Source organism: Notechis scutatus, chromosome 1 (genome assembly GCF_049901735.1).
Source record: "Notechis scutatus isolate UNSWTSFEM ecotype Mainland chromosome 1, rNotScu1.2, whole genome shotgun sequence".
Taxonomy (NCBI): Eukaryota; Metazoa; Chordata; class Lepidosauria; order Squamata; family Elapidae; genus Notechis; species Notechis scutatus.
Window position 1 is genome coordinate 233,188,297 of NC_142009.1, and position 27,348 is coordinate 233,215,644.

Consider the following 27,348-nt stretch of genomic DNA (forward strand, 5'->3'; position numbering starts at 1 on the left):
ACAGGCAAATCAGCAACAATTTATAGAAAAATTGTGAGAGCATGATGTAAAATCAGACTTACATGTTGAGATCAACCCTGTTGAGTTCTGCTCTGATAGTATATAGATTTCATAATGGGTAATAAAATGAAGCAAATGTAGTACAGTTGAAATCAAAGATAAATCAGAAAATAATTTAGGCAAAATCAGTGGCCAAGTGTCCCTTTAAATAAGAATATTAAATGCCAGTCTTTCCTAGCCCTGTTCCTCATGCAAGTGTATTTAAGCATTAAAAGTTGTTAAATATAATAGACAATATAATATCTATGCATCCATTGAAGTCTTATAATTCTTAGATGGTTTTCAAGCTCAGATAAAAGTACCAAGAGTGCAGGAGGATGTAAGGAAAGGGAAGAATTTCTAAACAGCAAAAGTTTTTCTTTCTGCTGAAGAATCATTGTGACCTAAAGAGGAGTTGGAATTAGAAAAATATGTTTGCCATTGGTTTATATATTTACAAAGTTATAGATTTGATTTTGCAAAAAATGAATTGCAAACTCTATTGTACAGTAATGATTATTATTGCTAAGGCCTGGGGTGGGCTTCAAAAAATGTGGAAAAAAACAGCTACTATTCAAGAATCCAGAAAAAAGAAGTTGCAGCAGTTTCACTATTCCATTGTGAACTTGTGAGAGAGAGAATAAAAGAGTGAAGCAAAATTGGACATTAAAGAGTCCAGGCCCAAATGGGTATGCAGAGTAGTAGTCATTAACCTGGAAGAGAGGCCATCCGTGCCACTGCACCAAGTGGCCATCTGAAGGCCCAGATGGAAGAAATGAGGAACAGGCAAAGTGGGAAGCACTGCTGGATCTGGAAGAAGCTAGAAAGGACTTTTTTTTTCATTTTGGAGCAAGAAGATGGGAACGGAGGTGGCACTGGCTGTAGTCTCGGGATGAGTGTATGATGATGTCATCTCATTCCCTCCACTGGAAATAGTTGAGGTCCTAAACCTGATTGGGAAATCTGACCGTGCCCTTTCTGATACATATATGTTGTCTCATGATCTGATTGGTTATTTAGCTGTTTCTCCTAAATTTCATTGGTTCTCTCTTTGGATTTCCACAGACTGCTGATTACCTACCAACACTGAATTTTTAGTCCTAAACTTCACTTGTTTCTTTGATCCTCATTTGGCTTTTTGTTTTGATATCTCCTATCGGTAACCATGGCATAAAATGTTTCTTTGTTTTCCTAAACATTTCTTTCTTGTCAAACTCCTTATGTTGACATCAGCTTTGAACTGGAATCTCAGAAATCCTCTGAGAATAAAACAGTGAAAACAGAAATAAAATAAAGTTTGCAGTACATCACAGAAGCAACAATACAATTCATATGAATCCTGCTGGATGGGTGACTGTGGACGTGGGGGAGGAAGGGAGGGAGAGAGAGGGGAGAGGGAAAGATACTTAAGCACAACAAAATAGCACTTTCAAAGGTGGTTCATACTTCTTTTTCTATACTCGCTTAAAATAAAGTGTATTACTACACTAGTCAGAATTCTGCATTACCATGCAGATATGACAATTTGACAAAATGTCAAAAAAATTGGACAGAATTATATGTACATCATTTCACAAATTCCAATAAATTCTGATAAGTTTTAAATGCCTCTATGACTGTATGATAAACCAAAGAAAAGAAAATAGTGAAATCCTTGTTATCTTTGAGCTCAATTGTTGTGTTACAGACATTTCATTATCCAACTAGGTAACATGTTCAGTGCTAGAAGCTGAGGCATCTGCAAGAGAACAACCAGGCTCAGAAAGCATGAAGCACAGTTTCACTCTGAGCTATAAATAATCCCTTCCATTGAAAACAGAATAGTTTTGATCTGTGTGGTCATCAATCAATATCTCCTTCCTTTATTTGGATTGCAAATGAGGATAATACATACACAATGTAAAAATTGTTATGATTGATTGTCCACATTTCCATGAACAGATTTATTTATTTATTTATTTGTCAAACATGTACAGGATAACAAGTATGAACATAAACATGAATAAAGGAAGTAAATACAGATAAATGGGGACAATAAGACAGGGTCGGTGGGCATGCTAGTGCGCTTATGCACGCCTCCTTTAAGGACCTCGTGAGAATGGGATGAGGTCCACGGTAGACCGTTTGAGATTGAAGCTGTGAGGGTTTGAGGGTTTGATTCATATATTTTCATTCTTGTATCATTTTTCAGTTGAAAAGAGAGAAAAGTCCTCAATTCAGATTATTGTTGCTGAAATAATGTTCTTCAGACTTTCACTTCAAATATACTAAATTCCAACTCTTCCTAACTACATTCTGCATTAAAATAAACATAGATCAAACTATCAAGCACGAAGCAGTATTTGCATGGGAGGCTCTAGTTGTATGGTCCATGTCCATCCATTCTCCATTCTGTATAATATATTTTCTATTCAACCTATAATGAAAAAGAAATTCTTATTTTAATCTCTCAACAAAACATAAGTGCTCAGTAATGTCTCTGTGCAGGGACCCACCTGACCATTTCTGAGGGGAAACCCAGACATCCAAATATAATCTGATCCACCCCACAGAATTCCAAGGTTTATCTGATTTCAATCTTTCCAAATACATTTTGTTGATTCAGAAAACCTGATTTCCATCATATTTCAAAGGATTTGCTACCCTATTAAATTAATTTTAGGAGACTTCCTTTTTTTTCTTTTATTTTTCCTCCTCCTCCTCCTCCTCCTCCACATACATTCTTCATATCCTAGTGTTTCTCAAATTAGTCTGCACCACTTTTTCTCCAGAATCTGGGAAGTTCTCTCCATAATTCTCTCATATTTTTATTTTATTTCTCAACCAGAGTAGTGACCATCCCCTCCCTAATTTATCCAGCCTGGTTCTTAGTCAATCCTCCCAATCAGTAGCTAGGAAACTCTTTTCCATTATTTCACCCCCTGTCCAGGATGTAACTGGGGGCCAATAATGGACTGACTGAAAGTACCATCATGAGTTGAGCAGCCATTGATTGATCAAAAGGCTCACACTTTGATTCAAGCAAAAAGTTTTATTCAGGTTAACTTGAAGGAATAGTTTAGTTAAAGGCTCTGTAATAAACTTTTAGGACAATCATGATGGTGAAAAATATGAAAGTAGTAGTTTAAGAGTGATCTCATCAAATCTGAAAAAAAGAAATGACATGGTGACGCAACAAATGTGTTATTGTTTAGTTAGAGGCAAAGTATTCTTTATACAGTGCTGGATTTTTTTTATTTAAAATGCCATCTGTTTACTTGAATTTTGTATTTTATAGTTATTGATTCGTTAGTGTTACTCTAATTCAAAAAGTGCAATTGACTTGCCATTATTAAAAAATAGCCAAATTCTATTGTATAATTTTTAAATATCTTGTAGTCAGAGTTCCTGAAAAAACTGGTGTTAATATGGCTTCCAAAGCTGACACTTGTGACACTTCCTGAGAATGCACAAGTAACATTTCAGCATGCATATTTTTTACATAACGCTCTGGATCAGGCTGAGCTACATTGGAATTTGTGGATTCAGACAACAGAAATGAGAGAACCTCACTTTCTCTTGCCTCAATTAAAAACTCTTCAGGACTTCCCCAATCTGCTCATCATTTGGAGCTTCTAAGAGCTCTAAAGTCCATGAACAGAACATACGAAGCACAGAAGATATTAACTGTGATATTTGATAAAGATAACGATGTACTAATGGATTAAATTTCAAGCTGTCATACATTTATACATCTCATATTTTGTATCCATTGATTTCAGTGGATCTAGTCTAAATGCCCAAGTTAGATCTAATCCTGCATGTACTTAAGAAACAGGGAAAAATGAAAAAAAGCATTAATCCCCACAGTGAAGGACTGAAAAAAATGAAGGAATTGGCAGAGATAATAACATAGTAATTCCCCTAATTAGGAACAAGAATGTAAATAGTTTTGTGGTTATTTGGAAACCGCTTGTGGATTTTCTGCATGAAAAAGAAAAAATGAAATTTTGATTTTGGGTTTTGACAATTAAGTGGGTTATTGTTATATGAATGGGTAGTGGTTATTTTTTGGCATAATTAAAAATTTGATATTATAATTTGTTATGGATCTTACTGCACTGAAAAAAGTCAGAAATCACTGTTTTTTTTTAAATTTTTCCCTTCTTCCAGAGGTGGTATTCAGCAGATTCGACCAGTTCTGGAGAACCAATAGCAGAAATTTTGAGTAGTTCGGAGAACCGGCAAATATGACCTCTGACTGGAGATTTTACAGTATCCTTCTCCTGCCACGCCCACCAAGCCATACCCACAGAACCGGTAGTAAAAAAAAATTGAATCCCACCACTGCCTTCTTCCCTTACTTTATCTCTTCTATTCCCTTTCATTTCCAGTTTTCCACTATATTTAGTTCTAATTGTATTTTATATTAACAAAAAAATTATTTATATGCCCATCACAGTCACACTGTGATGTGTGCATGTGTATGCATATATATATATATATATATATATATATATATATATATATATATATATATATATATATATATATATATATATATATATATATATAAAAAAAACAAACTGGTTGCTGTGCATGCTTTGTAAACTATTAGGAAGAAATGATTCAGCTCTCATGCAAGCATCATGCAAGCATCAGAACAACATTTTCTATTTTTTTTAAAGGCAGATCTACATGTGAGCTTGCAAATTGCCAATCATGCCTGGACTTGGGGAGAAGGCCCTCTCCTTCCTCTGTGGATAAAAATCCCCAGACCCACAATTATGGTGTGTGTGTGTGTGTGCACGTGCGTGCACACACACACTTGGCAGTTTGGGGAGGCAAGGAGCTTGTGGGGCACTGAATTGTCCCCATGTTGAGTTAGCCGATGCAACTTGTTCCATCCCGACCCAGCTGTCCCAAGTCAGCTGTGTCCACTCCCCACCCATAGCCACCTAGTCAGGGTGACCCTGCTGTGACCACCCAACCACACCTACCCAGCCATGCCCACCTGGCTATTGTGAGTCATCATAGTCTTACATGTAACTGGCCCTTTGAGGGCAACCATAATGCTGATGCGGCCTTCAATGAAATTAAATTTGACACCCCTGGTCTAAACCCATTGCAAAAATGGTTATATTCATCACAAATTTGATTTTGTGAACACAGCTTACAAAAAAAAATCTTTTTAGAGACAAAACAGGCAAATTTTAACTTTTAAGCAGTTAGAGAAAGAACAATATATACTTGCATCGCAAATACACAGAGATAGTCAAAAACACTCAAAGGGTTTCAGAACAAAAGTAGATTTTCTAGATTTGCAGCCATACTGCAGATCGCTTTCTCGAAGAAGCCCCCCCCCCAACATAGTCCCCCATCATGTTGTCATTATACTATCCTTGGTAACAACATTCAAAATCTATTATATCCTGGTGAAAGCACTCTCCTTGCTTCTCTGATTAAGCAACCATGTTCTCCTTGAACTTGTCAAGATGAGCATCAAGGATATAGACTTTGAGGGACATTCTACATCCCATTTTGGCATAGTTCTTTATGAAAACCTAAAGTAGCTACTCATGAACCACAGCAACAAAACTGTTCCAAGCTGCTTTCTCCATCCTCTTCAGTTTCTTGAATAATTGTCCCACTCTATAATCTTCTTTATCTGTGCTCTGAAAAAGTTACTAGCTTTAACCTTTGCCGCTGACAGCTGTGGAAAGAGATCTTGGAGGTAGTTGAAAGCTGCCGACTCCTTGTATAGAGGTGTGGCAAATTGTTTGATAAGGCCTAATCTGATTTGCAGTGGTGACATCCCAAGGTCTACCAGCGGCTCCCACTTTGTATTTTTCTTCCTTATGGAGAACTTGGTCTGCTGTGGTCAGTTCCTTCTGTGATAGTGTGCCTTAGTGTTTCAGCTATTCCAGAAAACAAGGAAACTTCATGTAACCCCCTTGGAGGTCCATTGGGAATGACACCATTTTGGAGTTTCCAATGACCTCCCAGCCATAATTGTCATACTTCAAGGCACTCAGCAACATCCTGACACTGGTGTAATCCTCTTTGAGATGCACAGAGTGAACCACAGGGAGAAATTAGTACTTGTTCCTATTATAAATCAGCACAGCTTTGAGGCTTCTGTATGAACTGTCTAGGAATAGATATCATTCACTCGTGTTACGGGTGATTCCTATAGCCTCGAATAGACTGGCCACACTGTTGCAGAAGCACAGCCCATCTTGCCGAATGAAGAGGTAGGGGAAATGTTGGCAATGCTTTCTCTGATCTGTGACTTGCACACTTTCGTGCAATAAGTTCCACTCCTTGAGCCTAGATGTCAGAGGCTCAGCATGGGACTTGGTAAGACCAACATCTCTGATCAGATCTTTGAGATCTTTCTGGTTGGGGAAGTATGGCTTTCTCTCCTCAGCCACATCTGAGAAATTGAACTGTGTATCTGCAGTTGAAATCTGTATCTGCCTGACTTGCTTCTCTCTCCTGAAGATGATAGATCCGGAGGGGTGGGAATGTGGAGCTTAGGCTAGTATGGCACTGGGGTGATGGATGAAGGAATGTCTGGAGATATGGTAGATGTGCTCTTGTCAGTTCAATGTTTGAAAAGGTCCCCCATGCAGATATAGCAGTTGCTTGAGTGATCAGTCGGTTCCTGCCAAATTCTTGGAATAGCAAACTTCATAGCCCTCTTTTCTCCCCTGTTTCAGCCTGTAAACATGGCCAAATTATATAAATTTAAAAAATGATATATTACTTAATATAGTGCAAGGTATAAATATAGTTATAAATATAAATATAGTGCAAGGTATATAAGGTATAGGGCATAAAATATGTATTACAATCTGTATTTTCCTATAACATTGAAAATAGTGAACATTTTATTAATTGCAAATTTTAAACTATAATAAATCATTAAAATTCCATCTAGCAAGCAGCAGTTGTTTACTTACCTTCAAGAGTTTTGTTGCAATGTTTGCAATGAAATGAAGTGTCCATGGCTTCTCTTGATCCCCAAAAGGCATGCTGAACTATGCTTTGTAGGCCTCGCACATCTTAACAGATGCTTTCATGGAGTACTTTTTCACTCATCTTGATAAATTGTCCACACACATTGCAAAATGCATCTCCCTGGTGCAAGCAACCTCTTAATGCCATCTAAATCAAATATTGCTATTCACTATTCATTTACTCAGCAACTAAACAAACTAAAATGTTGGTTTAAGGCACCCACACTTTATACTTCTATGGATACTGTTAGATCTGGAGCGTGGGCGCAAAGAACGGAGACGAGGCATCGAATAGTGACTCCAGCTCTTTATTAGTGACTTCAGAACAGAGCGAAAATACTTGGGCAGCAGCAGCTCCTTTTATAGAGCTGGCTGCTGTCACAACACCCAATGGTTTCAGTTTGCCGCGCTGGAAGCGTCCAATCAGCGGCGACCCGCTGTCAGCCAATCAGATCAGCCAGAGACGACCAATCATGATCCGCTTTCAGCAGGCCAATCAGAAGTGCAGGTTTACGAGCCTGTCGTGGAAGGGAAACTATTAGAATTTTAAGCTAACACGTTTGTTTAGTTTGGAAAAGATACCACTGGATAGTCCCAGCAAGTGCTAAAAAGATTTCAGAAAGTTCTAAAAAATTCTGGCCAATTCTAGAAACTTCTAGAACAATATTGAATATTAATGTTCTCAAAAACATATAAACTTTAAAATATAATTGCCCTGACCACAGAAACAAGGTTTTTGTGGAACAATAGCTATTTTTACAGTATTTATTTAGGTATAAGAGATTAGGAAAGCACATTTTATACCCAGGAACAAAAACTAAATTGAAATGTGTGGACATAGTGCAGTATGCAGTTCAATAGTTAAAAAAAGCAAGGTCCTGTAATCAGGCAGGAAAATCCAAAACATAGGTATAGAATAGGCAATACTTGGCTCAATAGTAATAACTGCGAAAGGGATCTTGAAATCCTAGTGGACTATCCCAAGTATGAGCCAGCAGTGTACAGGTGCTGTCAAAAAAGGCAATGGAGTCCTGGGATGCATCAAGAGAGGGATGGCATCAACTTCACAAGAAATTATCATACCACGGAATAAAACCAGAGGGAGCTTTCCCAGATGCATCAAGGGCAGGGGTGGGATGCTACTGGTTCGGTCCACTTCTATAGAACCAGTAGCTCTGAAGAGCAGCAGACACCGAACCGGTTTGCTGCGACGACCTTTTGTTCATCTGTTTGGCCCACCTGCCCACCCAGGCTCTTGGCTGCTCTTTATTTCCTGCTTTTTCAACCTCAGCTGCTTTGCACAGAACAGCTGAGGTTGAAAAAGCAGGAAAGAAGAGGCTTTTCAAACCCTGTGCACCTGCGCGCAGCACTTGTCAGCTGTCCGTTTTTTTGGAAATGCTGTGCGCGCACACACAAAATACACTCTCACCGAACCGGTAGTAACACCGGTTGAATCCCACCCCTGACCAAGGGGCTCAGAGTTGCCAATCACTTATAAGAGTGATTGGTGAATCCATTTCTCACCAGGAAGCAGAAATAAATTCACGACAATCCACCAATCACTGTACTTAAAAAATCTCCCACAATAACATTTTATGAAGAGCAACACCTCATTACTAAGTGTATGTTTGTTTATAAAAACTGATATAATTAGCCAGTTTATGTACCACAATCCTGGGCAGTTTGCAACAGTAAAAACCCAAAATAAATAAAACCACAACATGGCAATCAGGACATCACATACTATATTAGCTTATTTTTTACTGACTCAAGGAAATAAAGGATGCAATTAATGTGACAATTTCACAGCTAGATCTGAAGGTTTTATTATCACAGCAGTTGAATTGTTACGTTTTCTATTTTATTTCTAAGAAAGCTTTAAAGATCTCAGTGCCTCTTTCTCAATAAGAAAAGAAAAAAGTTCATAATAAGCTTCTGTTAAACAAGCAGATTTAAAACATTTATATGGAATGAGTGAATAAATCTTCATTAACAAAGAAAACACAAGTTCAAAATACCGTAAGTGAAATATTTCACTTCATTTGATTTAAATTAAAGTGTCTATATAACAAACAAACAAAACCTTAGAAATTGATTGAATAATACACAACTCAAACAGAAAGGATATACTGAATATACAAATCAAATAGAAAAGAACAAATGGATGTTTTACCATAGCTCCTTTAAAGTATGCCCTGAATGTTTCAATTCTTCACATAACAGCTTCTCCTCATTGTCACTAATGAAGGCACCATGCAAATATACCTTATGCAGGGCCTGGTTTGTCCTGAAAAGTCCTGTAATGTGTCTCCCAAAGGATTTTGTCAAGAACTCTCCATGGATCCTATAGAGAGAGGTTAGAAACATTACTAATAGAATTAAAAGTCAACTATGAACAGAGGTCTTGAACAACCTGAATATTAGTATCCCTCAATACGTTTACAAAAATGAAACCATCAAGAGATAATTACACACCTCAAACTGAAAACTCAGCTCACCTACATAAATCACTTTCCATGAATGTTTGAGCCCCTCACACAGTTCTTGTATTTCATCCTTTTTCATCCTTCAATGGACAAAAAAAAATGGACAAAAAAAAATCCCTCTAACTTTCTCACTGTTTTTCCCAAGAAGTCCAGCAAGATCTTTAAGGTTGTCCTTTGACAGACTCTCCACCCAACCAAAGACACAAGCCTGAAGATGACGAATGAGATTTTGTCGAAACGTCACCAAAATACTTACAATTTTACGCGGGAGAAAACCCGAATAACCAAATGTATATATGTGTGTGTGTGTGTGTGTGTGTGTGTGTGTGTGTGTGTGTGTGTATGTATATGTATGTGTATGTGTATGTGTATATGTATATGTATATGTATATGATGTATATGTATATGTATATGATGTATATGTATATGTATATGTATATGTATATAAACAATATATATATAAAGGGGTCCCTAATAATATATATTAGGTCTAATTTGGTGAAGATTTACCTTTGGCTAGATGGGAGAGCATGCCTTTCATCAGTGGCAGGGGTGGACATTTTCAATGCAAATGATGTTTAGCCCGCAGTAATCCACACAGTTTCTTCATGGAGCCCTATTTTCATCCCCACTGGCTCTGTGAGAAAAGTTGTGGGATCTTTCCACTGAGCCGTCCAGTTGGCAAAATGCTGCAGGGATCTTGTGTTCCCTGAGACACATCCCCAGTTTTTCTACTGCACTTGGGTTCACCAGGCACCTCATGCAGCCCAAGTCCAACTAGGCAATTAGGGTATACCTGCTCCATGACGAAAACACCTCTAATTGTACTGATATTGTCACCAGTATCATGGGGCAACTTACCAAAGGGTTGTCATCTGTTCTGCTGTCACTCTCATCCTTGGGTTGGAGTTCCCTCACCATTGCCCAGTGATGGGGTGAACTCAACAACCTCCACTCCCTTGAATGCCATTTCTCATGGTCTTACTGGACCTTTACTCCCTCATTGTGTGGGTTTGGAAGATGCCTGGGGTGCCTTCATGGGTGGCCATGAACCTTCTCAAAGTCATGTAGCTCTGCCACATCATTGTGGAGGGCCACCATCTGGTGGCCTGCCCTTCTACAACGATGGTAACATGTCGCATCCTGGCTGGGTCATTCGGCAACTTGGTTTCATACTCCTTCATGAAATTCCACATTTGGCTGAGGAAAAACTCCAGTTGTTTTAGGGAGCTGTTGAATTTCACCTCCAGCACTGTTGATCAGGACTTTCTCCTCCATGGAGGGGCAGACCATGCAGCAGGTAGTGGCTGACTGGCAGGGCCATTCTGGATACTGTACTGGGGTTGTCAGGGTGAGGGCTGGTGCCGTCGCCACATGGGGTGATGGTGCTGGCAGTGGTGCTGGCCAGACTTGGCTATCTTGGGCTTTGAGATTGTCAAAGGCATCCCTTAGGAAGTCAATCACCTGCCTTGAATACGACCTTATGTGGGTCAGGTTTCCCTCCCATTGCCCCACAATCCTCCTCAGTCATCAGTGTTTTGTGACTATCCTCGGCAAAGATTACCCTGGAGGGTCTCTCCTCCCACTCCTACATCTTTCCAGTCCCTCTGAACCACTGGGTCTTTGTTGCTCCTCCAGGGTCTCTGCTTCTTCCCCTAGTTCAGGGTAGCCTCCATTGCTTCTTGGTTTGAAAATGGCTTCCTCCCAGGCTTCCATTTCCTCCTGCTCACTCTTAAAGATGGACATTCCATGCATGCTCCCCAAGATCGAAGCACGTCTTCGGTGCATCATTATTGCAGACTGGCTTAATGTCATACCACTTGTCCCAGCATCGGCATTTAGGAAAGAAAGACCCTCAAGTCCATTTGTAGGGAAAGATATACTTTTACTAAAGCATATGGTCATAGCATAAGTAAAGACAGATCTGGTTGGCACTTCTGGTTCCTGTCATGCCCCATCCCTATATTCCCCCTCCCCCTTCTTTATGGCAGGAGGCCATCAAAGCGAAGTAGGGATGAAGTGGCATGATAGCAGATCTGACGCACTTACTGTGCAGTCTCAATTGTACATTCTGGTTGTTTGAGCCCATCACACAGCATTTCCAATGGTTTGACATCTGGGTTCTTGAGTAACAGGTCTAACTCTCTCAATCTCAAAGATAATGTGATTATATATGGAAACTGAACTGCCTCTCTCTGAATTTATTTCCAAAATATTAACCTTCACAGGATGGCTTTGCAGATCAAACTGAGAGGTAAATGCAACACTCACATTAGCTGCTTGATTGTACATTCTGGATTACTGAGCCCATTGCAAAGTAGTTCCATTGTTTTTTCATTAGGGCTTTTGAGGGACAGGTCTAACTCTCTCAATCTCTGGTTTTTCCTGAGGACTTCTGCAAGATGCCTGCTGCTGGATTCACTCTGGATCTCTCCAGAAAGTTTGCACAAAAGAGTGAGGAATATTGCAATTACCTTTTGAAAAAAAAAACTGGAATGTATACTTACTGGGATTAAAGAGGATGTGATTATATACGGAAACTGAACAGGTTATATTTCTAGGATATGGAAAAAATAAACAGTTACCCAGATGAAACTCAATGGAGAAAAGAGTCACTTACCGTAGGGTCTCTATTGTGCATTCTGGGTATTTGAGACCCTCACACAGCTCTTTCATTGGTTGCTCATCTGGATTATTGAGAAACAAGGATAATGTTCTCAATTGGTGGTTTTTCCTCAGTACTTCTGCAAGATGCCTGCTGCTAGATCCACTCAGGGTCTCTCTAGCTAGCCTGCAGAGACGAATCCAGAAACATATAATTATATCTGGAAAATCAGGCATAGAATTTATTCCTACAGAAATTGAAGGGAATGTGTTTATGTAAGACAACGAACTGGATATATTTCCAGAATATTAAAATTTTAAAAATACCAGATGAAACTATAACGAATAATCAAAATAATAATCATGACATGGTCAGGATCTCTCTATCAAGCTTTCAAAGAAGAGTATGAACAATTATAATTATTTCTTGAAAAATGAGCATAGAATGTATTTTTACAGGTCTTGAAGGGACTGTGATTATGTAGGGCAACTGAACAGACTCTCCCTGGTTATATTTCTAGTATATGAAAAGAAAAACAGTTGCCCAGATGAAACTCAATAGAGAAAACAGTCACTTACCGTAGGGTCTCTACTGTACATATTGGATATTTGAGACCCTCACACAGCTCTTTCATTGGTTGCTCATCTGGATTATTGAGGAACAAGGCTAATGTTCTCAATCGTTGGTTTTTCCTCAGTACTTCTTCAAGATGCCTGCTGCTAGATCCACTCAGGATCTCTCCAACTAGCCTGCAGAGTCAAGTCCAAAAACATATAATTATATCTTGAAAATCAGACATAGAATTTATTCCTATAACAAATGAAGGGAATGTGTTTATGTAAGGCAACTGACCTGCCTCTCCCTGGATATATTTCCAGAACATTAATAATAAAAAACAGTTGCCCAGATGAAACTCAATAGAGAAAACAGTCACTTACCGTAGGGTCTCTATTGTGCATTCTGGATATTTGAGACCCTCACACAGCTCTTTCATTGGTTGGTCATCTGGATTATTGAGGGACAAGGATAATGTTCTCAATCGCTGGTTTTTCCTGAGTACTTCTGCAAGATGTCTGCTGCTAGATCCACTCAGGGTCTCTCCATCTAGCCTGGAGAAGCGAATCCAAAAACATATAATTATATCATGAAAATCAGGCATATAGTTTATTCCTATAGGAATTGAAGGGAATGTGTTTATGTAAGGCAATTGAACTTCAATATTTCCAGAATATTAAAATTTAAAAAATAGTTGACGGCTGTGTTAATATTTGCATGATGGGAGACTTCCATGGAATAGTAGATGATAAACTGGACTATACAGCACAGAAAACAACAAAACGAAGTAGAAAGATTCTCCCAAAATCCTTTTTTAAAATGACAGATGAAATGAACTTAAAAGATGCATGGAGGGAAAGAAATACTAAAACTAAACAATACACTTTTTATTCAAACAGACACTCATCATGGTCTAGAATATATATGATATGGATGTCAACGGAATTGATTTCTAATATACAAGAAATTGACATTGAAACAAGCACCTGGGCAGATCATAACCCAATGACAATTAAATGGAAAGGACAGAGAAGAAGCTCCAGATGGACTTTAAACAATACATTATTAAAAGAAAAAGACTTTGCACAGAAAATGGAAAAAGAATTGGCCTTTTTTCCCCAAAGAAAATAAAATGGAGGATACATCAATGCAGAATCTTTGGGACACAATGAAGGCTTATGCCAGAGGCTTGATAATAGACTATACAAGGAAAAGAAATATTATGAAAAGACAAGCCTCTAAAGTATTAGAGGGGGATTATAAAAGACTTGAAAAAGAGATACAGAAACTGCCACAGAAAAAGGACATTAAATTAAAAATGGATACAATTAAACATAAAATGAGATTAATGGAAAAGGAAGAACTAGCAGAAAAAATTAGGGGTGTGAAACAGAACTATTTTGAAGATGCAAATAAACCAGGTAGATGGTTAGCATATAAACTGAGAAAGGAGAGAGAATCAAGAAAAATAATGCAACTAATAGATGACCAAGGCCAAGTTTGCTATGGAAATAAAAAGAAGAAAAAAATTATACGAGATTATTATGGAAAATTGTATGAGCAAGAGAATATAGACGACGAAAGAGTTAAACAATATTTGCAGAATGCCAACCTACCCCAGATACCTAAAGAGACTGAAATAATGTTAGAAAGCAATATAACGATGATGGAGCTAACTGAGGCACTTAAGAAACAAAACAATGGAAAGGCACCAGGTCTGGTGGACTTCCAGCAGAATTTTATAAGACATTACAGGAATCCTTGAATCTTCCATTGTTAGATGTTATGAATGAAGTTACGTCAAAGAAGAAGATACCTCAATTGTGGTCAGAAGCATATATTACACTTGTTCCAAAGGAGGACGCCGACCCACAACAAATTAAGAATTATAGACCTATTTCCCTGCTAAATTCAGACTATAAAATCTTTGCTTCAATATTGGCAGAAAGAATTAAAGGATACTTGAATAACTTTATTCATCCTGATCAAAATGGGCTTCTGCCAAAGAGACAAATTAAAGATAATATGAGAATAATTCTGGATACTTTGGAATACTATGAGGCACATCCTGAAAAACAAATGGCTTTGATATTTTTAGATGCACAGAAAGCCTTCGACAATGTGAACTGGCGATTTATGTTATTACAGTTGGAGCAGATGGGCTTTGGTAAGAAATTTATTCTTACCATAGAAGCTATATATCATAAACAAGCAGCAAAGGTAATGATAGAGGGAGAATTGACAGATTCTATTGATATAAGGAAAGGAACAAGACAAGGTTGCCCACTGTCTCCTCTGTTGTTTGTGTTAACTTTGGAAGTGTTAAATAGAAATATTAGAGAAGAAAAAGATATAAAAGGGATGGAAATTAAAAAGGAAGAATTTAAATTGCAAGCATTTGCAGATGACCGGGTTTTTATCTTAGAGGATCCATTAGAAACAGCATTTAAATTGATAGAAAAGATAGAGGCATATGGAAAAGTAGCTGGTTTGAAAATAAATAAAAATAAAACAAAGATCTTTTTTTTTTTGAACAAATTTTTATTAACTTTTAAAGACATACAAAACATACAAAAATTCAAGACATAAAAACATAAAAAATCTCTTTTCTGAAAGTTGCTTAATCCCGGGTCAAAACTCTTGGTACAGACACACATTCAAATTCATATTCATTTTACATACCATTCCATATCTTATTACATTTTCATTTTTCTATATAGCTTCTCCTTTCTTTTAAATTTTCTCAATTTTATTTTATTTATCTCCTCTCAATTCAAATCATATATATTTATTCTTTGTCTGTTCTGTTTCCAACTATCCGTTTATCTTTCTTCTTAAAAGAAAAAAAAGAAAGAAAAACCTTCTCCTGTACATTGATTGGAGTGTGACGCCTATGTCTCTTTCCCCTATATTTATAATACTTGATTTAAAATACATAACTTACGTTGGGATTCTGTCTGGTACATTCTAACATTATACAATATCATCAAAACCAATACAAATCTATTCATTAATATTAATATTTATTCATATCTTAAACATCTAGCACATTTCTTATCAATTAGATCATATATTTCTATGGGAGCACCTATTTGCCATATTAATTCCATCCCCCACATTACATATTATAAATCATTATTACATTACATGTTCCCCTCTCCTTCTTCAAACCTCTCATTTCACGAATAGTTTCACTATTATAACATAGCCTAATCATTGGTGTTAACAATCATTTATATCTTTAGACATTTTACACATTTCAATTAATTATCATACCTTTATGGGAACACTTCTTATACTTTCCAAAATTATTCCCCCCCCCCCCACATCACCGATCTTAAATCATTATTTCATTAAAGTACTCCCCTCTCTTAACAAAAATTTCACTAAATTATACTAAATATTTATCACATTTTAAATTACATACTATTTCCAATCTTCTATAATTATTTCTAAATACAAATATAAAAATGCAATCTTATGTACCCTTCTAGAATCCCTTTTCCAATAAAATCTATCCATTATCTCTAAAAAACTTTTGTTTTTTTGCATTTTGCTCCCCACCATTACAACTTCTCCCTTGCTTCTTCTTCTCCTTATCCTCTTTACCCCCTTGTCTCTCCACCTCCCTTTTATCCTGTTTTCCCTCTTTCTGTTGTTTCCTAACACGATATCCTCTTTTCACCTTATTCCTCTCTTTTTGGATTGTTTTCCCAGGTCTTAAAGTCTTCTTCTCCTTTTTCTCCTCCTTCTTTTCTTCTCCAACCAAAGTCACATGTTCTTCAAAAATGGCTTCTTCTTTATCCTGCTCATACGATTTTACATAAGCACAGACCGCCATTTCTATAAACTGAAAAAGAGTGCCAAAGACATCTTTCCCTTCTTGCTTTTCTCTTTCATATTTTTGATGTATAAGTTCTAGTTCATCCACAACTGATGCCATTGTACAGAGCAAATTTTTTTCAAAACAACCACCCAAGTGGTTTTAGTCTGAGATAATTCTCATAAAATCCAAAGTCATCAAACAATCCAATCAGCTGATTCTTTTTGATACTTTCTCTTTTTCCACTCTCTTTTTGGGATAAAGTTTGATCACAAAGTTCTCTTTAAAATATATCTTTAGGAAATCTTATTGCTGTTTAATAGCTCTTTAAAATTAGCTCTTTAAAGTTTTAGGCAGTCTTCTCCTTATTTTCAGGTTGCTCCAATTTTTATTTTTATTTTTCCTCTCCCTTCCCACTCACAGCCAAAAAAAAATCTTCTTTTTTTTTCCCCTTTGAATATTCAGAAATCCTTGCTCCTTCAAAATTCATTTACCTCCAGAACAGATTCCCGGATTTCTCTTATGGTTCCACTGCTGTCACGTTAGGGAGGAGAGTGAAAGGCAAGAAAAAAAAAACTTACTCTTTTGAAATGTTCGCCGCTTGTATCTCTTTCTAGAAACAAAGTATCCTTAGCAGCCTTCGAGGTTACAGGAACTCTCTCTCTTAACTTTATCCCAGTCAGAAGCAACTTCCACAGCTCTTCCCTCTTCCTCCAGCACAAATCTTACCCGGCTGCTGGCTTCTTTGAGGCGGCCATTACTGACTGCCGCTCATCCACCTTAGGAAAAAGGGGTTATTCCGGCTGGAAAGGGGGTCTGCGTTACCCCCAAACCTCTGTCCGGATCCCCTCTCTCTTCGGCTGCCTCTACAAGGCAGCCATAGCCCCCAGACCTATTTAGGGGGCACCTTGGCAGCGAACGCGGCAGGGATCGTAGAGGCGCGAATTCCTGCCGCGACCGAAGCTGCGCAAAACCGGAAGCCTCGATAAAACAAAGATCTTGACAAAGAATATGTTAGAAAGACAAAAGGAAGAATTGGCGGATGTTTTGAAGATCCAGGTCACAAATAAGGTTGAGTATTTGGGGATACATTTGACAGCAAGATGTAGTACACTTAAAGAGAAAAATTATCTTAAACTAAAACAACAGATTGCGACAGATCTGGCAAAATGGGAAAATTTACAACTATCACTAATAGGGAGAATATCAACAATTAAGATGAATATATTACCTAGAATTCTATATCTGTTTCAGACAATTCCAATTAGGCTAGGGAAAGAATATTTTGAAGATTTAAATAAAATAGTGTTGAAGTATATATGGCAGGGAAAGAAAGCGAGAATAAAATTAAAACTGTTACAGGATGCTAGAATAAGAGGAGGATTTGACCTGCCTAATTGGGAGTTATATTATCAAGCAACAAATTTGATGTGGGTTAAGGAATGGATAACACTAAGAAATACTAGATGATTGACATTAGAAGGACATGATTTGTTGTTGGACTGGCATGCCTTCTTATATTACAAGGGAACTAATCACAGGGGTATTTTAGAAGACATTACATACGTGAGGCTTTGTTACTAAACTGGGAGAAGACTAAAAAGCAATGTTATTTAAAAATTCCAGTCTGGTTATCGACTATTGAAACATTTTCTTATCCAATAGCATATAAAAAGGAACAAACAGTTAGATATGGTGAAATACTGAATGAAAAGGGTGAACTTAAATCTATGCAAGAACTAGAAGAACAAGGTATAAAGATGAATTGGTTTTCATATGTGCAAATACGCTCTAGTTATGACAACAGAAGGTTTTTATGACAAATTGACTGACTTAGATAAAATTTTGACAGGTACTGATGAAAAGGTAATTAAAACACTATATGGATATTTACTAGAAATTAAGCTAGAAGAAGAACAAGTTAAAGAAACAATGATTGCTTGGGGAAATTTTTTTGGATATGGGTGTCATGCCCCTGGTGGAGTCTGACTCTGAGGAAGCGGAGGAACAGCCAACAGGGAGTGGGAGTGTAGCTCCAGAGGTGGTAGAGGAGGCTGGGGAAGGGCAGAGGCCGGCTGAGCAGTCAGAGGAGGATCCAGGCCCATCCCCTATCCATCCTAGGTCACACAGGGAGGAGAGGATAAGGGAAAAGCGAGGTCTACTCAAAAGAAGATTACCATGATCCTCCTCGTGGCTTGCAGGTGGGAGCTATGTATATAAGTTTGCAACTGCGCAGTTAGAATTGCTGAAGTCAATTAGTGTTTACCTTGAAAGAGGTTTATCTTTGCTGGGGTTTGCGAACTACTGCCGCACATTTATTCCCCGCTTTGCTGCCTTGACTGCTCCCCTTTCTAATCTGCTCAAGAAGGGGGAGAAGTTCCATTGGGGTGCTGAGGACCAGGCAGCTTTAGAGGCATTGAAAGTCGCCTTTGCTTCTGAGCCTATCTTCAAACACCCTGATCCAGGCCAGCCATTTGTGGTGGAAACAGATGCTTCCATTGTGGCTGTTAGGGTACAGTGCTCCTCCAGGCCTATGCTCCCGCAGGCACCTTGTTCCCGTGCGCTTATTATTCCCGGAAGTTTTTGGCTCCAGAGCGCAACTATACGATTTGGGACAAGGAGCTATTGGCGGTTAAGATTCCCTTTAGCTCCATCTGATTCCCCAGTTCCGGCAGTGGATACGTTTTTGCAGGAGTTAAAAGCTGTGCACCACATGGTCTGTGATCAAGTAGAGAGAGCCAAAGAAGACTATAAACGGTTTGCAGAACGACATCATCGCGATGTTCCACCTTTAGCGGTCGGCGATCGGGTTTGGCTCTCTACTCGATATTTACCAACGACGCGACCTTCAAAAAAGCTCGATTACCGTTACTTGGGACCTTTTCCGGTCAAGGCAGTGATCAATCCTGTGGTTTATTGTCTCTCCCTGCCACGGACCATGCATATCCATCCTGTTTTTCATTGTTCCCTGTTAGTCCCTGCCTCGCCCGACAGTCCGCATAGACCGGCTGCATCACAGCCAGCCCCAGTAGCCCCCCTGGGAGAGGAGGAGTACGAAGTGGTTAGCATCCGAGATTCACGCCAGTTGTGGGGCAGATTTCAGTATTTGGTGACATTGAAAGGTTATGGACCAGAGGACTTCACCTGGGTCGATGCCACTGATGTTCATGCTCCTCATTTGGTCCAGGATTTTTACGCTCGGTTTCCTCAACGTCCTCGTCCGCCTTGTCCCGGGGGAGGCGGCCCTGCGGGGGAGGATAGTGTCATGCCCCTGGTGGAGTCTGACTCTGAGGAAGAGGAGGAACAGCCCACAGGGAGTGGGAGTGTGGCTCCAGAGGTGCTGGAGGAGGCTGGGGAAGGACAGAGGCAGTCAGAGGAGGATCCAGGCCCATCCCCTATCCATCCTAGGTCATGCAGGGAGGAGAGGATTAGGGAAAAGTGAGGTCTACTCAAGAGGAGATTACCATAATCCTCCTCATGGCTTGCAGGTGGGAACTATGTATATAAGTTTGCAACTGCACAGTTAGAATTGCTGAAGTCAATTAGTGTTTACCTTGAAAGAGGTTTATCTTTGCTGGCGTTCTTCCCATGGACTTTTCTCGGTTATTTTCCTGGAGTTTATAATTAGTTATCTTGGCTTGCTTCGGAACTCTCATCAATGCGGTTTGTTTTGGTTTTCTGTTTGCCTCATTATTTACTTTTGTGACTTTAAACTGTGCCTAATAAAACGGTGAAGTTAAGTTGAAGGCTTTACCGGACTTTAATATATGTTTTGGGTTTTGGGTTATTTTGAAAGACTACGGGTCATCACAATGGGATTGATTTAGAGAAATGGCAAAAATTGTGGTTTCAAAATTATAAAATGACAATGTCAAAAGCATATAAAGAAAATTTGTATAAGATGTTTTACAGGTGGCACTTACCCCGAACAAGAATAGCAAGAATGTTCAAGAACAAATCTGAAAAATGTTGGAAATGTCATCAGATACTCGGTTCATATTACCATATGTGGTGGACATGTACAGAAGCTAAAAGATATTGGACTAAAATCCACACATGATTGGAAAAAATGACAAAGAAACACATAGGCTTGAAACCGGAGATATTTTTATTGGGAATCTTACCTGAAATATACAGTAAGGAATTGAAATATTTGATTGTAAATGTATTAACAGCGGCTAGGATTGTACTTGCTAAAAATTGGAAAAATGAGAAAATACCAACGCAGGAGGAAGTTATTAAGAAAATAATGGAATGTGCTGAAATGAGTAAATTAACATTTGAAATTATAGAACAAGAAGATAAACAATTTTATAAGATTTGGAATTTATTTTATCAATGGTTAGAAAATAAAATATGGTAATGAAATATGTAGAATTTTACAATACAAGGAGGATAGAATTATATGGAATATAATATAAATATGTATTATTACTGGATGGATTCAGGATGATAATATGAATTGTTATAAGATAAATCAATTTAAAACTATGGAATATTTCATATAACATGAATGAATAATAGTATACTCAAATGAATGATTAACAAATGATAATAAATATATTTAGAAATATCTGATTGATAATATGAGAATATATACAAACAATTGTAAGTGAGGACTATGGAGAAGATGCACAAAACATTTGTAACCAACCAACACACTGTATGTACGTAATTGGAAGATGGCTTTATGTTTTTATGTTTTGTTTGTGTATGTTTGTCTAAAAAATAAAAAATTCTTTAAAAATTCTTTAAATTAAAAATAGTTGCAGAGATGAAACTGAAATGAATAATCAAAATAATAATCATGACATTGTCAGGATCTCTCTATCAAGCCTTCAAAGAAGAGCATGAACAATTATAATTATTTCTTGAAACATGAGCATAGAATATATTTTTATAGGTATTGAAGGGACTGTGATTATGTAAGGCAACTGAACTGCCTCTCCCTGGTTATATTTCTAGGATATGGGGGGGACAGTTGCCCAGATGAAACTCAATGGAGAAAACAGTCACTTACCATAGGGTCTCTATTGTGCATTCTGGATATTTGAGACCTACACACAGCTCTTTCATTGGTTGATCATCTGGATTATTGAGGAACAAGGATAATGTTCTCAATCACTGGTTTCCCAATGCTTGGAAGATGGGGAAGAAGCTCTCCAGTTTGCTGGCCTCCCACTCTCGCAGCAGCAGCAGCCTTGGTGGAACCGTGTGAGATACTGGCAACTGGACTATTTCTCTCCAACCCCCTTTCCTGTTTTGTCTGCTGGATTGACGCAGGTGGATGTCAACCAGCTTTGCTGTCCATTGCAGCTAGGAATTTCAAATAAGGCTGAGAATGAGTATTGCCCACTGAGGCACCTGGACTTGCGGTGAAGGGATAGGGTCCTTCCAGCACTTAGCTTGGCCACCTGTTTAGTAGTTGCAGCGCCTCCCTCCATCAACAGGACTCCAGGTGCCTCAGCGGGCAGCTAGGGAGGCCTCGGCCAGGCTGCTCAGCAGACGAGAACTTTGCAGGGGCCCAATCTAGCCCCCAGACTGGCTACAACACAAACATTTATTCTCAGTCTTATTTGAGATTCCTAGCTGCAATGGACAGAAAAACTAGAGTTGATGTCCACCCGCGTTGATCCAGAAGACAAAATAGGAAAGGTGGTTGGAGAGAAACAGTCCAGTTGCCAAGGTACTATCTCCACATGCTTTCTACCCGGCTGCTGCTACTGCGAGAGTGGGAGGCCAGTGAAACAGAAAGCTTCTTCCCTGTCTTCCCAGAAGCATGGGACTTTTTGCAACCAGGCCCTGAGCTCCCCTGCAGTTTGATCTGCTGCTGGAGGATGGGCTGCAGTGGCCCAACCTTGGCCCACGCCAGCTCCTTGCATTCATCCAGGTCGGGCTTGCTGCAGAGAGCCTCCCCATTCAGGATATTTTTGTGCTGGTTGTACGGGGGCAGAAATTCTGACTTGGGGTCTGCTTAAGCCTCCTGGTGTGGGGCTTTGGGCAAAGGCTGGAGGGAAGCGCCGCTGGTGGCAAAGAGCCAGAGGGCCTCATTCCAGTGGATCATGGTCTGGAACTGGCTGCCCATCTCAGACCGCTGAGCTTCCATGTGCTGGTACCTGTCCTTGCACTCTTGCAGGTCTTTCTTCTGCTTGGAAAGCCTATGCTCATAGTCCTCAGTGAGGTGCTTCTGCTGAGCCTCCTTCTCAGCCAGGTCCAATTTGAACTGAGCCAGCAGTTTTGCCAACTCTTTCTCGTGATGGCTGCTTAACTCCAACAATTGTTTCTTGTTGGGGTCCTAAGGAGCCTGGGCGGGGAGGCAAAGAGTGGCTGGAGGAGAGGCCGGGTGAGGCACCCCTCGACATGAGTGATGTTGAGTTGGCCAGGCCCGCCCACTCACGTGACCACCCAGCCATGCCCACCCAGCTGGTTGTTAGAGCAGCGAACCAGTTGTTAAATTATTTAATTGAACCCCACCACTGACTGTAAGCCTCCTTTTCCCAGGCCACCCATCTGTGCTCAGCATCGGATCATTTTCTGAAGGTGTAAACCATGGCTTGAAAGTCCCTTGGTTGTTTTTCTGGAGCAGGACAGCCCAGACTGCCAGGTCACCAGCATCAGTCTGAATCACAAATATCCATGTGGAAACCCCAATGCACAAAACACAATGTTGCCAACCAATAGATAGATAGATAGATAGATAGATAGATAGATAGATAGATAGATAGATAGATAGATAGATAGATATGCAGGTTTTGGCATGTTCGGGTCTTTTCCCATGTAAGATTGAGAGTATCTTGGCGACGTTTCGATGAGGTCCCACTCGCCATCTTCAGGCTGGTGCTTTTGGCTTCGTGCTTGTGCAAGCAGAGCATGATCGGAACTGCCGTTTCTCTATAAATACTGGTGGGGAGGTGTGGTGTGCTGGCTCTGTTGTAAGCGGGCTGGTTGGCTGTGTTATTTCTTGATTGGTTGATGGAGTTGATGTTTGCAGATTGGTTGGCTTTTTCGTAAGAACCTGTGTGGCTGAGATACTGGCTGTGTGTCTATCAGCCTCCTGTGTTGTAACGACCTGGGTAATGGGCTGTGTGATGACCTTCTGAGTTCTATTGTTGTGACATCCTGGATCTTGTGCTGTAATCTCCTGGGTCGTTGGCTGTGTTGCAACATCCTGAGGTTTTGTGGTGTAATCTCCTGAGTTCTGTGAAGTGATATCCTGAGCAGATGGCTGTGATGTAACATTCCGGGTTTTGGTTTGGCTCCGAGTTTGAGGTCTGGCTACATGTTCATGGTGTGTGTCAGTTTGCTTAGTTTGGGGGTCGGGGGTGTAGCAGCTGGTGAAGCAGCCGTGGTCTGGTTTCTGGACGGTGGTTGTCTTTCGTCTATGGGATGGGTTTGGGTTTGAGTCTGGTGAGGGGGATTGGTGGTGGCGTCATGTGTTGTTTTGGGTCCGGTGTTGGTTTTCGTGGCTGGGACTCGTTTATTGATAAGGGCTAGTTTCCAGATGTCTGGTAGGCGGGAGGTATCGTCCCGTTTATTCATGTTATGGAGGTGTTTCTCTATTTCGATGGCTTCCCTGATTATTCTCTTGTTGAAGTGTTCAGTATTGGAGATTAATTTGGTTCCCTCAAGATTAATTTCATGTCCTGTTGCTTTAAGGTGCTGGAAAAGGGAGGAAATATTTTCTTCTTTTCTGACTGTGTTCTTGTGTTCTGTGATGCGTGCATTTATTCTCCTGTTGGTTTGTCCAATGTACGTGCCTGGGCAATTGTTGCATGGTATTTCATAAACTCCTTGGTTTTCTAGCTGGATCTTGTCCTTGGGGTTTCTTAGGATGTTGGCTATTTTTTGGTCAGTGCCGAAGGCTGTCCTGATATTGTGTTTGTGGAGAATTTTGCTGATTTTATCTGTGGTGCCTTTGATGTAGGGGAGGAGGGCGATACCGTTGTCCTGTTCTGTGTGATGTCCACCACAACTACCGCTAAGATTGGGAAGAAAACAACATCCAACCCAACATCAACAATAACATCACCAGCAGGACAACGTTCCATAGAGGGTATGAAATGGGGGAAATGAAAGGTAAAATATGGAAACTACACGAGAAGATAAGTACAATCCAACAACCAGTAGTAAAGACGGAACATAAAATGAAAGCAGTGGAGGCAAAGGTCGAACAAACAGATAAGAAAGTAGAATCAATAGAACAGAAATTAATGAAAGAGAACAGGAAATTAGAAGAGGCAATTGCATATTTGGAGATGCAAAAGGCTGATTTCTTCCTCAGATTTCAGAATGTAACAGAAGAAAAGGGGGAGGACTTGCCCAAATTAATGGCAGATCTCATAGCAGAAGCGTTACAAAAAGAGAGCCCAGAGGTTCGAAGGGAAATCGAGGAGGTGTATAAAATATATACCAACTATACAAGACGTTTTAGACTTCCAAGAGAGGTTCATATATGATTTTCAAAGAAACAACTGAGAGATCAGATATACAAAATGACAAGAGACGAACCGTTGATATTTAAGGGAACAGAAACTGTAACGTTGAAACAAATTCCAAGAAGAATAAGGGAACATAGAAAGAAATACAGATTCCTGGCCACCCAACTGAATAAGAATAACATCCTGTTCAAATGGCTCATCCCGGAGGGAATGTTAATATCATGGCAGGATAAAAAATTTAAAATAGACAGTATAGAAAAAGCAAGGGAATTCTTTGAACTGTATGTGGTATCAGGAGAAGACCAGAGCAGCAAAGAGGAAGTGGAAAGTAGGAGCCAAGGACTCCGATCCATTTCTTTTTTATAAAAAAAAAAGAAAAGGAAATTAATACATTACTGAGGGTGTGTAATTCTGTTCTCAGGTGGTCTTTGTCAGCTAGGCGTTTGGTTCTGGAGATGAGGGTCTTGGCTACGGAGTTGATCTGGGCAAAGGTGGTGATGGGATTGTGTGTTTAAGTAGCGGTTGGTGTGTGTTTTCTACCTGTGGGTGGTGTGTCCAAGGAAGCCATTGCTTTTTTTGTAAATTAGGATGTTATAGAGAGACGGCAGCTCCAATCATGCTTTGCTCGCACAAGCACGAAGCCGAAAGCACCAGCTTGAAGATGGCGAGTGGGACCTCGTCGAAATGTCACAAATATACTCTCAATCTTACACGGGAAAAGACCCGAACACACCCAAACCACATCATTATAGTTGTGTTTTTAAAGTTGTAGCAATGTTTCGGCAGAATCTCATCTGCCATCATCAGGCTTCTGTATTGTGTTCGTCTGTGAGTCAGACTGTGAAACGGCTGTGAAAGTCTGACTCACAGACGAACACAATACAGAAGCCTGATGATGGCAGATGAGATTCTGCTGAAACGTTGCTACAACTTTAAAAGCACAACTATAATGACGTGGGAAAATACCCGAACAAAGCTGAATGCCATACATGTAAGTACCCGCGAAAACTTAAGAAAACAAATATGTATGTATGTATGTATGTATGTATGTATGTATGTGTTCTGTCTCATTATTTCCAAAATATTAACCTTCACAGGATGGCTTTGCAGATCAAACTGAGAGGTAAATGCAACACTCACGTTAGCTGCTTGATTGTACATTCTGGATTACTGAGCCCATTGCAAAGTAGTTCCATGGTTTTTTCATTAGGGCTTTTGAGGGACAGGTCTAACTCTCTCAATCTCTGGTTTTTGCTGAAGACTTCTGCAAGATGCCTGCTGCTGGATTCACTCAGGATCTCTCCAGAAAGTCTGCACAAAAGAGTGAGGAATATTGCAATTACCTTTTGAAAAACAAACCTGGAATGTATACTTACTGGGATTAAAGAGGATGTGATTATATACGGAAACTGAACAGGTTATATTTCTAGGATATGGAAAAAAGAAACAGTTACCCAGATGAAACTCAATGGAGAAAAGAGTCACTTACCGTAGGGTCTCTATTGTGCATTCTGGGCATTTGAGACCCTCACACAGCTCTTTCATTGGTTGCTCATCTGGATTATTGAGGGACAAGGATAATGTTCTCAATCTCTGGTTTTTCCTGAGTACTTCTGCAAGATGCCTGCTGCTAGATCCACTCAGGATCTCTCCATCTAGCCTGCAGAGTCGAGTCCAAAAACATATAATTATATCATGAAAATCAGGCATATAGTTTATTCTTATAGGAATTGAAGGGAATGTGTTTATGTAAGGCAACTGAACTTCAATATTTCCAGAATATTAAAATTTTAAAAATAGTTGACGACTGTGTTAATATTTGCATGATGGGAGACTTCCATGGAATAGTAGATGATAAACTGGACTATACAGCACAGAAAACCACAAAACGAAGTAGAAAGATTCTCCCAAAATCCTTTTTTAAAATGACAGATGAAATGAACTTAAAAGATGCATGGAGGGAAAGAAATACTAAAACTAAACAATACACTTTTTATTCAAACAGACACTCATCATGGTCTAGAATAGATATGATATGGATGTCAACAGAATTGATTTCTAATATACAAGAAATTGACATAGAAACAAGCACCTTGGCAGGTAGGTATTGAAGGCACTGTGATTATGTAAGGCAACTGAACTGCCTCTCCCGGGTTATATTTCTAGGATATGGGGGGGGGACCACAGTTGCCCAGATGAAACTCAATGGAGAAAACAGTCACTTACCATAGGGTCTCTATTGTGCATTCTGGATATTTGAGACCCACACACAGCTCTTTCATTGGTTGATCATCTGGATTATTGAGGAACAAGGATAATGTTCTCAATCACTGGTTTCCCAATGCTTGGAAGATGGGGAAGAAGCTCTCCAGTTTGTTGGCCTCCCACTCTTGCAGCAGCA

General features: G+C 39.4%; 1 protein-coding gene across 4 annotated transcripts; it reads right to left on the reverse strand.

The window, feature by feature from the left end:
• Positions 1-1,876: 1,876 nt before the first annotated feature.
• Positions 1,877-27,348, reverse strand: LOC148133263 (NACHT, LRR and PYD domains-containing protein 12-like). Of its 4 annotated transcripts, XM_087950687.1 has the most exons (8): positions 27,174-27,327; positions 26,437-26,607; positions 26,088-26,258; positions 13,070-13,240; positions 12,710-12,880; positions 12,147-12,317; positions 9,214-9,384; positions 1,877-2,455 (listed from the first exon to the last, which is right to left on the reverse strand). In XM_087950687.1, the coding sequence occupies exons 1-8, from the start codon at positions 27,227-27,229 to the stop codon at positions 2,356-2,358; spliced, it is 1,182 nt and encodes a 393-aa protein (XP_087806813.1). In that variant the 5' UTR covers positions 27,230-27,327; the 3' UTR covers positions 1,877-2,355. The 4 variants fall into 4 exon arrangements, with proteins under 4 accessions (XP_087806813.1, XP_087806814.1, XP_087806816.1 ...); XM_087950688.1 differs by lacking the exon at positions 13,070-13,240 and having other exon boundaries at positions 27,174-27,348; XM_087950690.1 differs by lacking the exon at positions 26,088-26,258 and having other exon boundaries at positions 27,174-27,336.

Coding starts and splice junctions, on each gene's coding strand:
- LOC148133263 (XM_087950687.1), bottom strand. CDS start 27,229: ATGAAAGAGCTGTGTGTGGGTCTCAAATATCCAGAATGCACAATAGAG. Junction 26,608..27,173: donor TGCACAATAGAGACCCTATG/GTAAGTGACTGT, acceptor TCGACTCTGCAG/GCTAGATGGAGAGATCCTGA. Junction 9,385..12,146: donor TGCACAATAGAGACCCTACG/GTAAGTGACTCT, acceptor CTCTCTCTATAG/GATCCATGGAGAGTTCTTGA.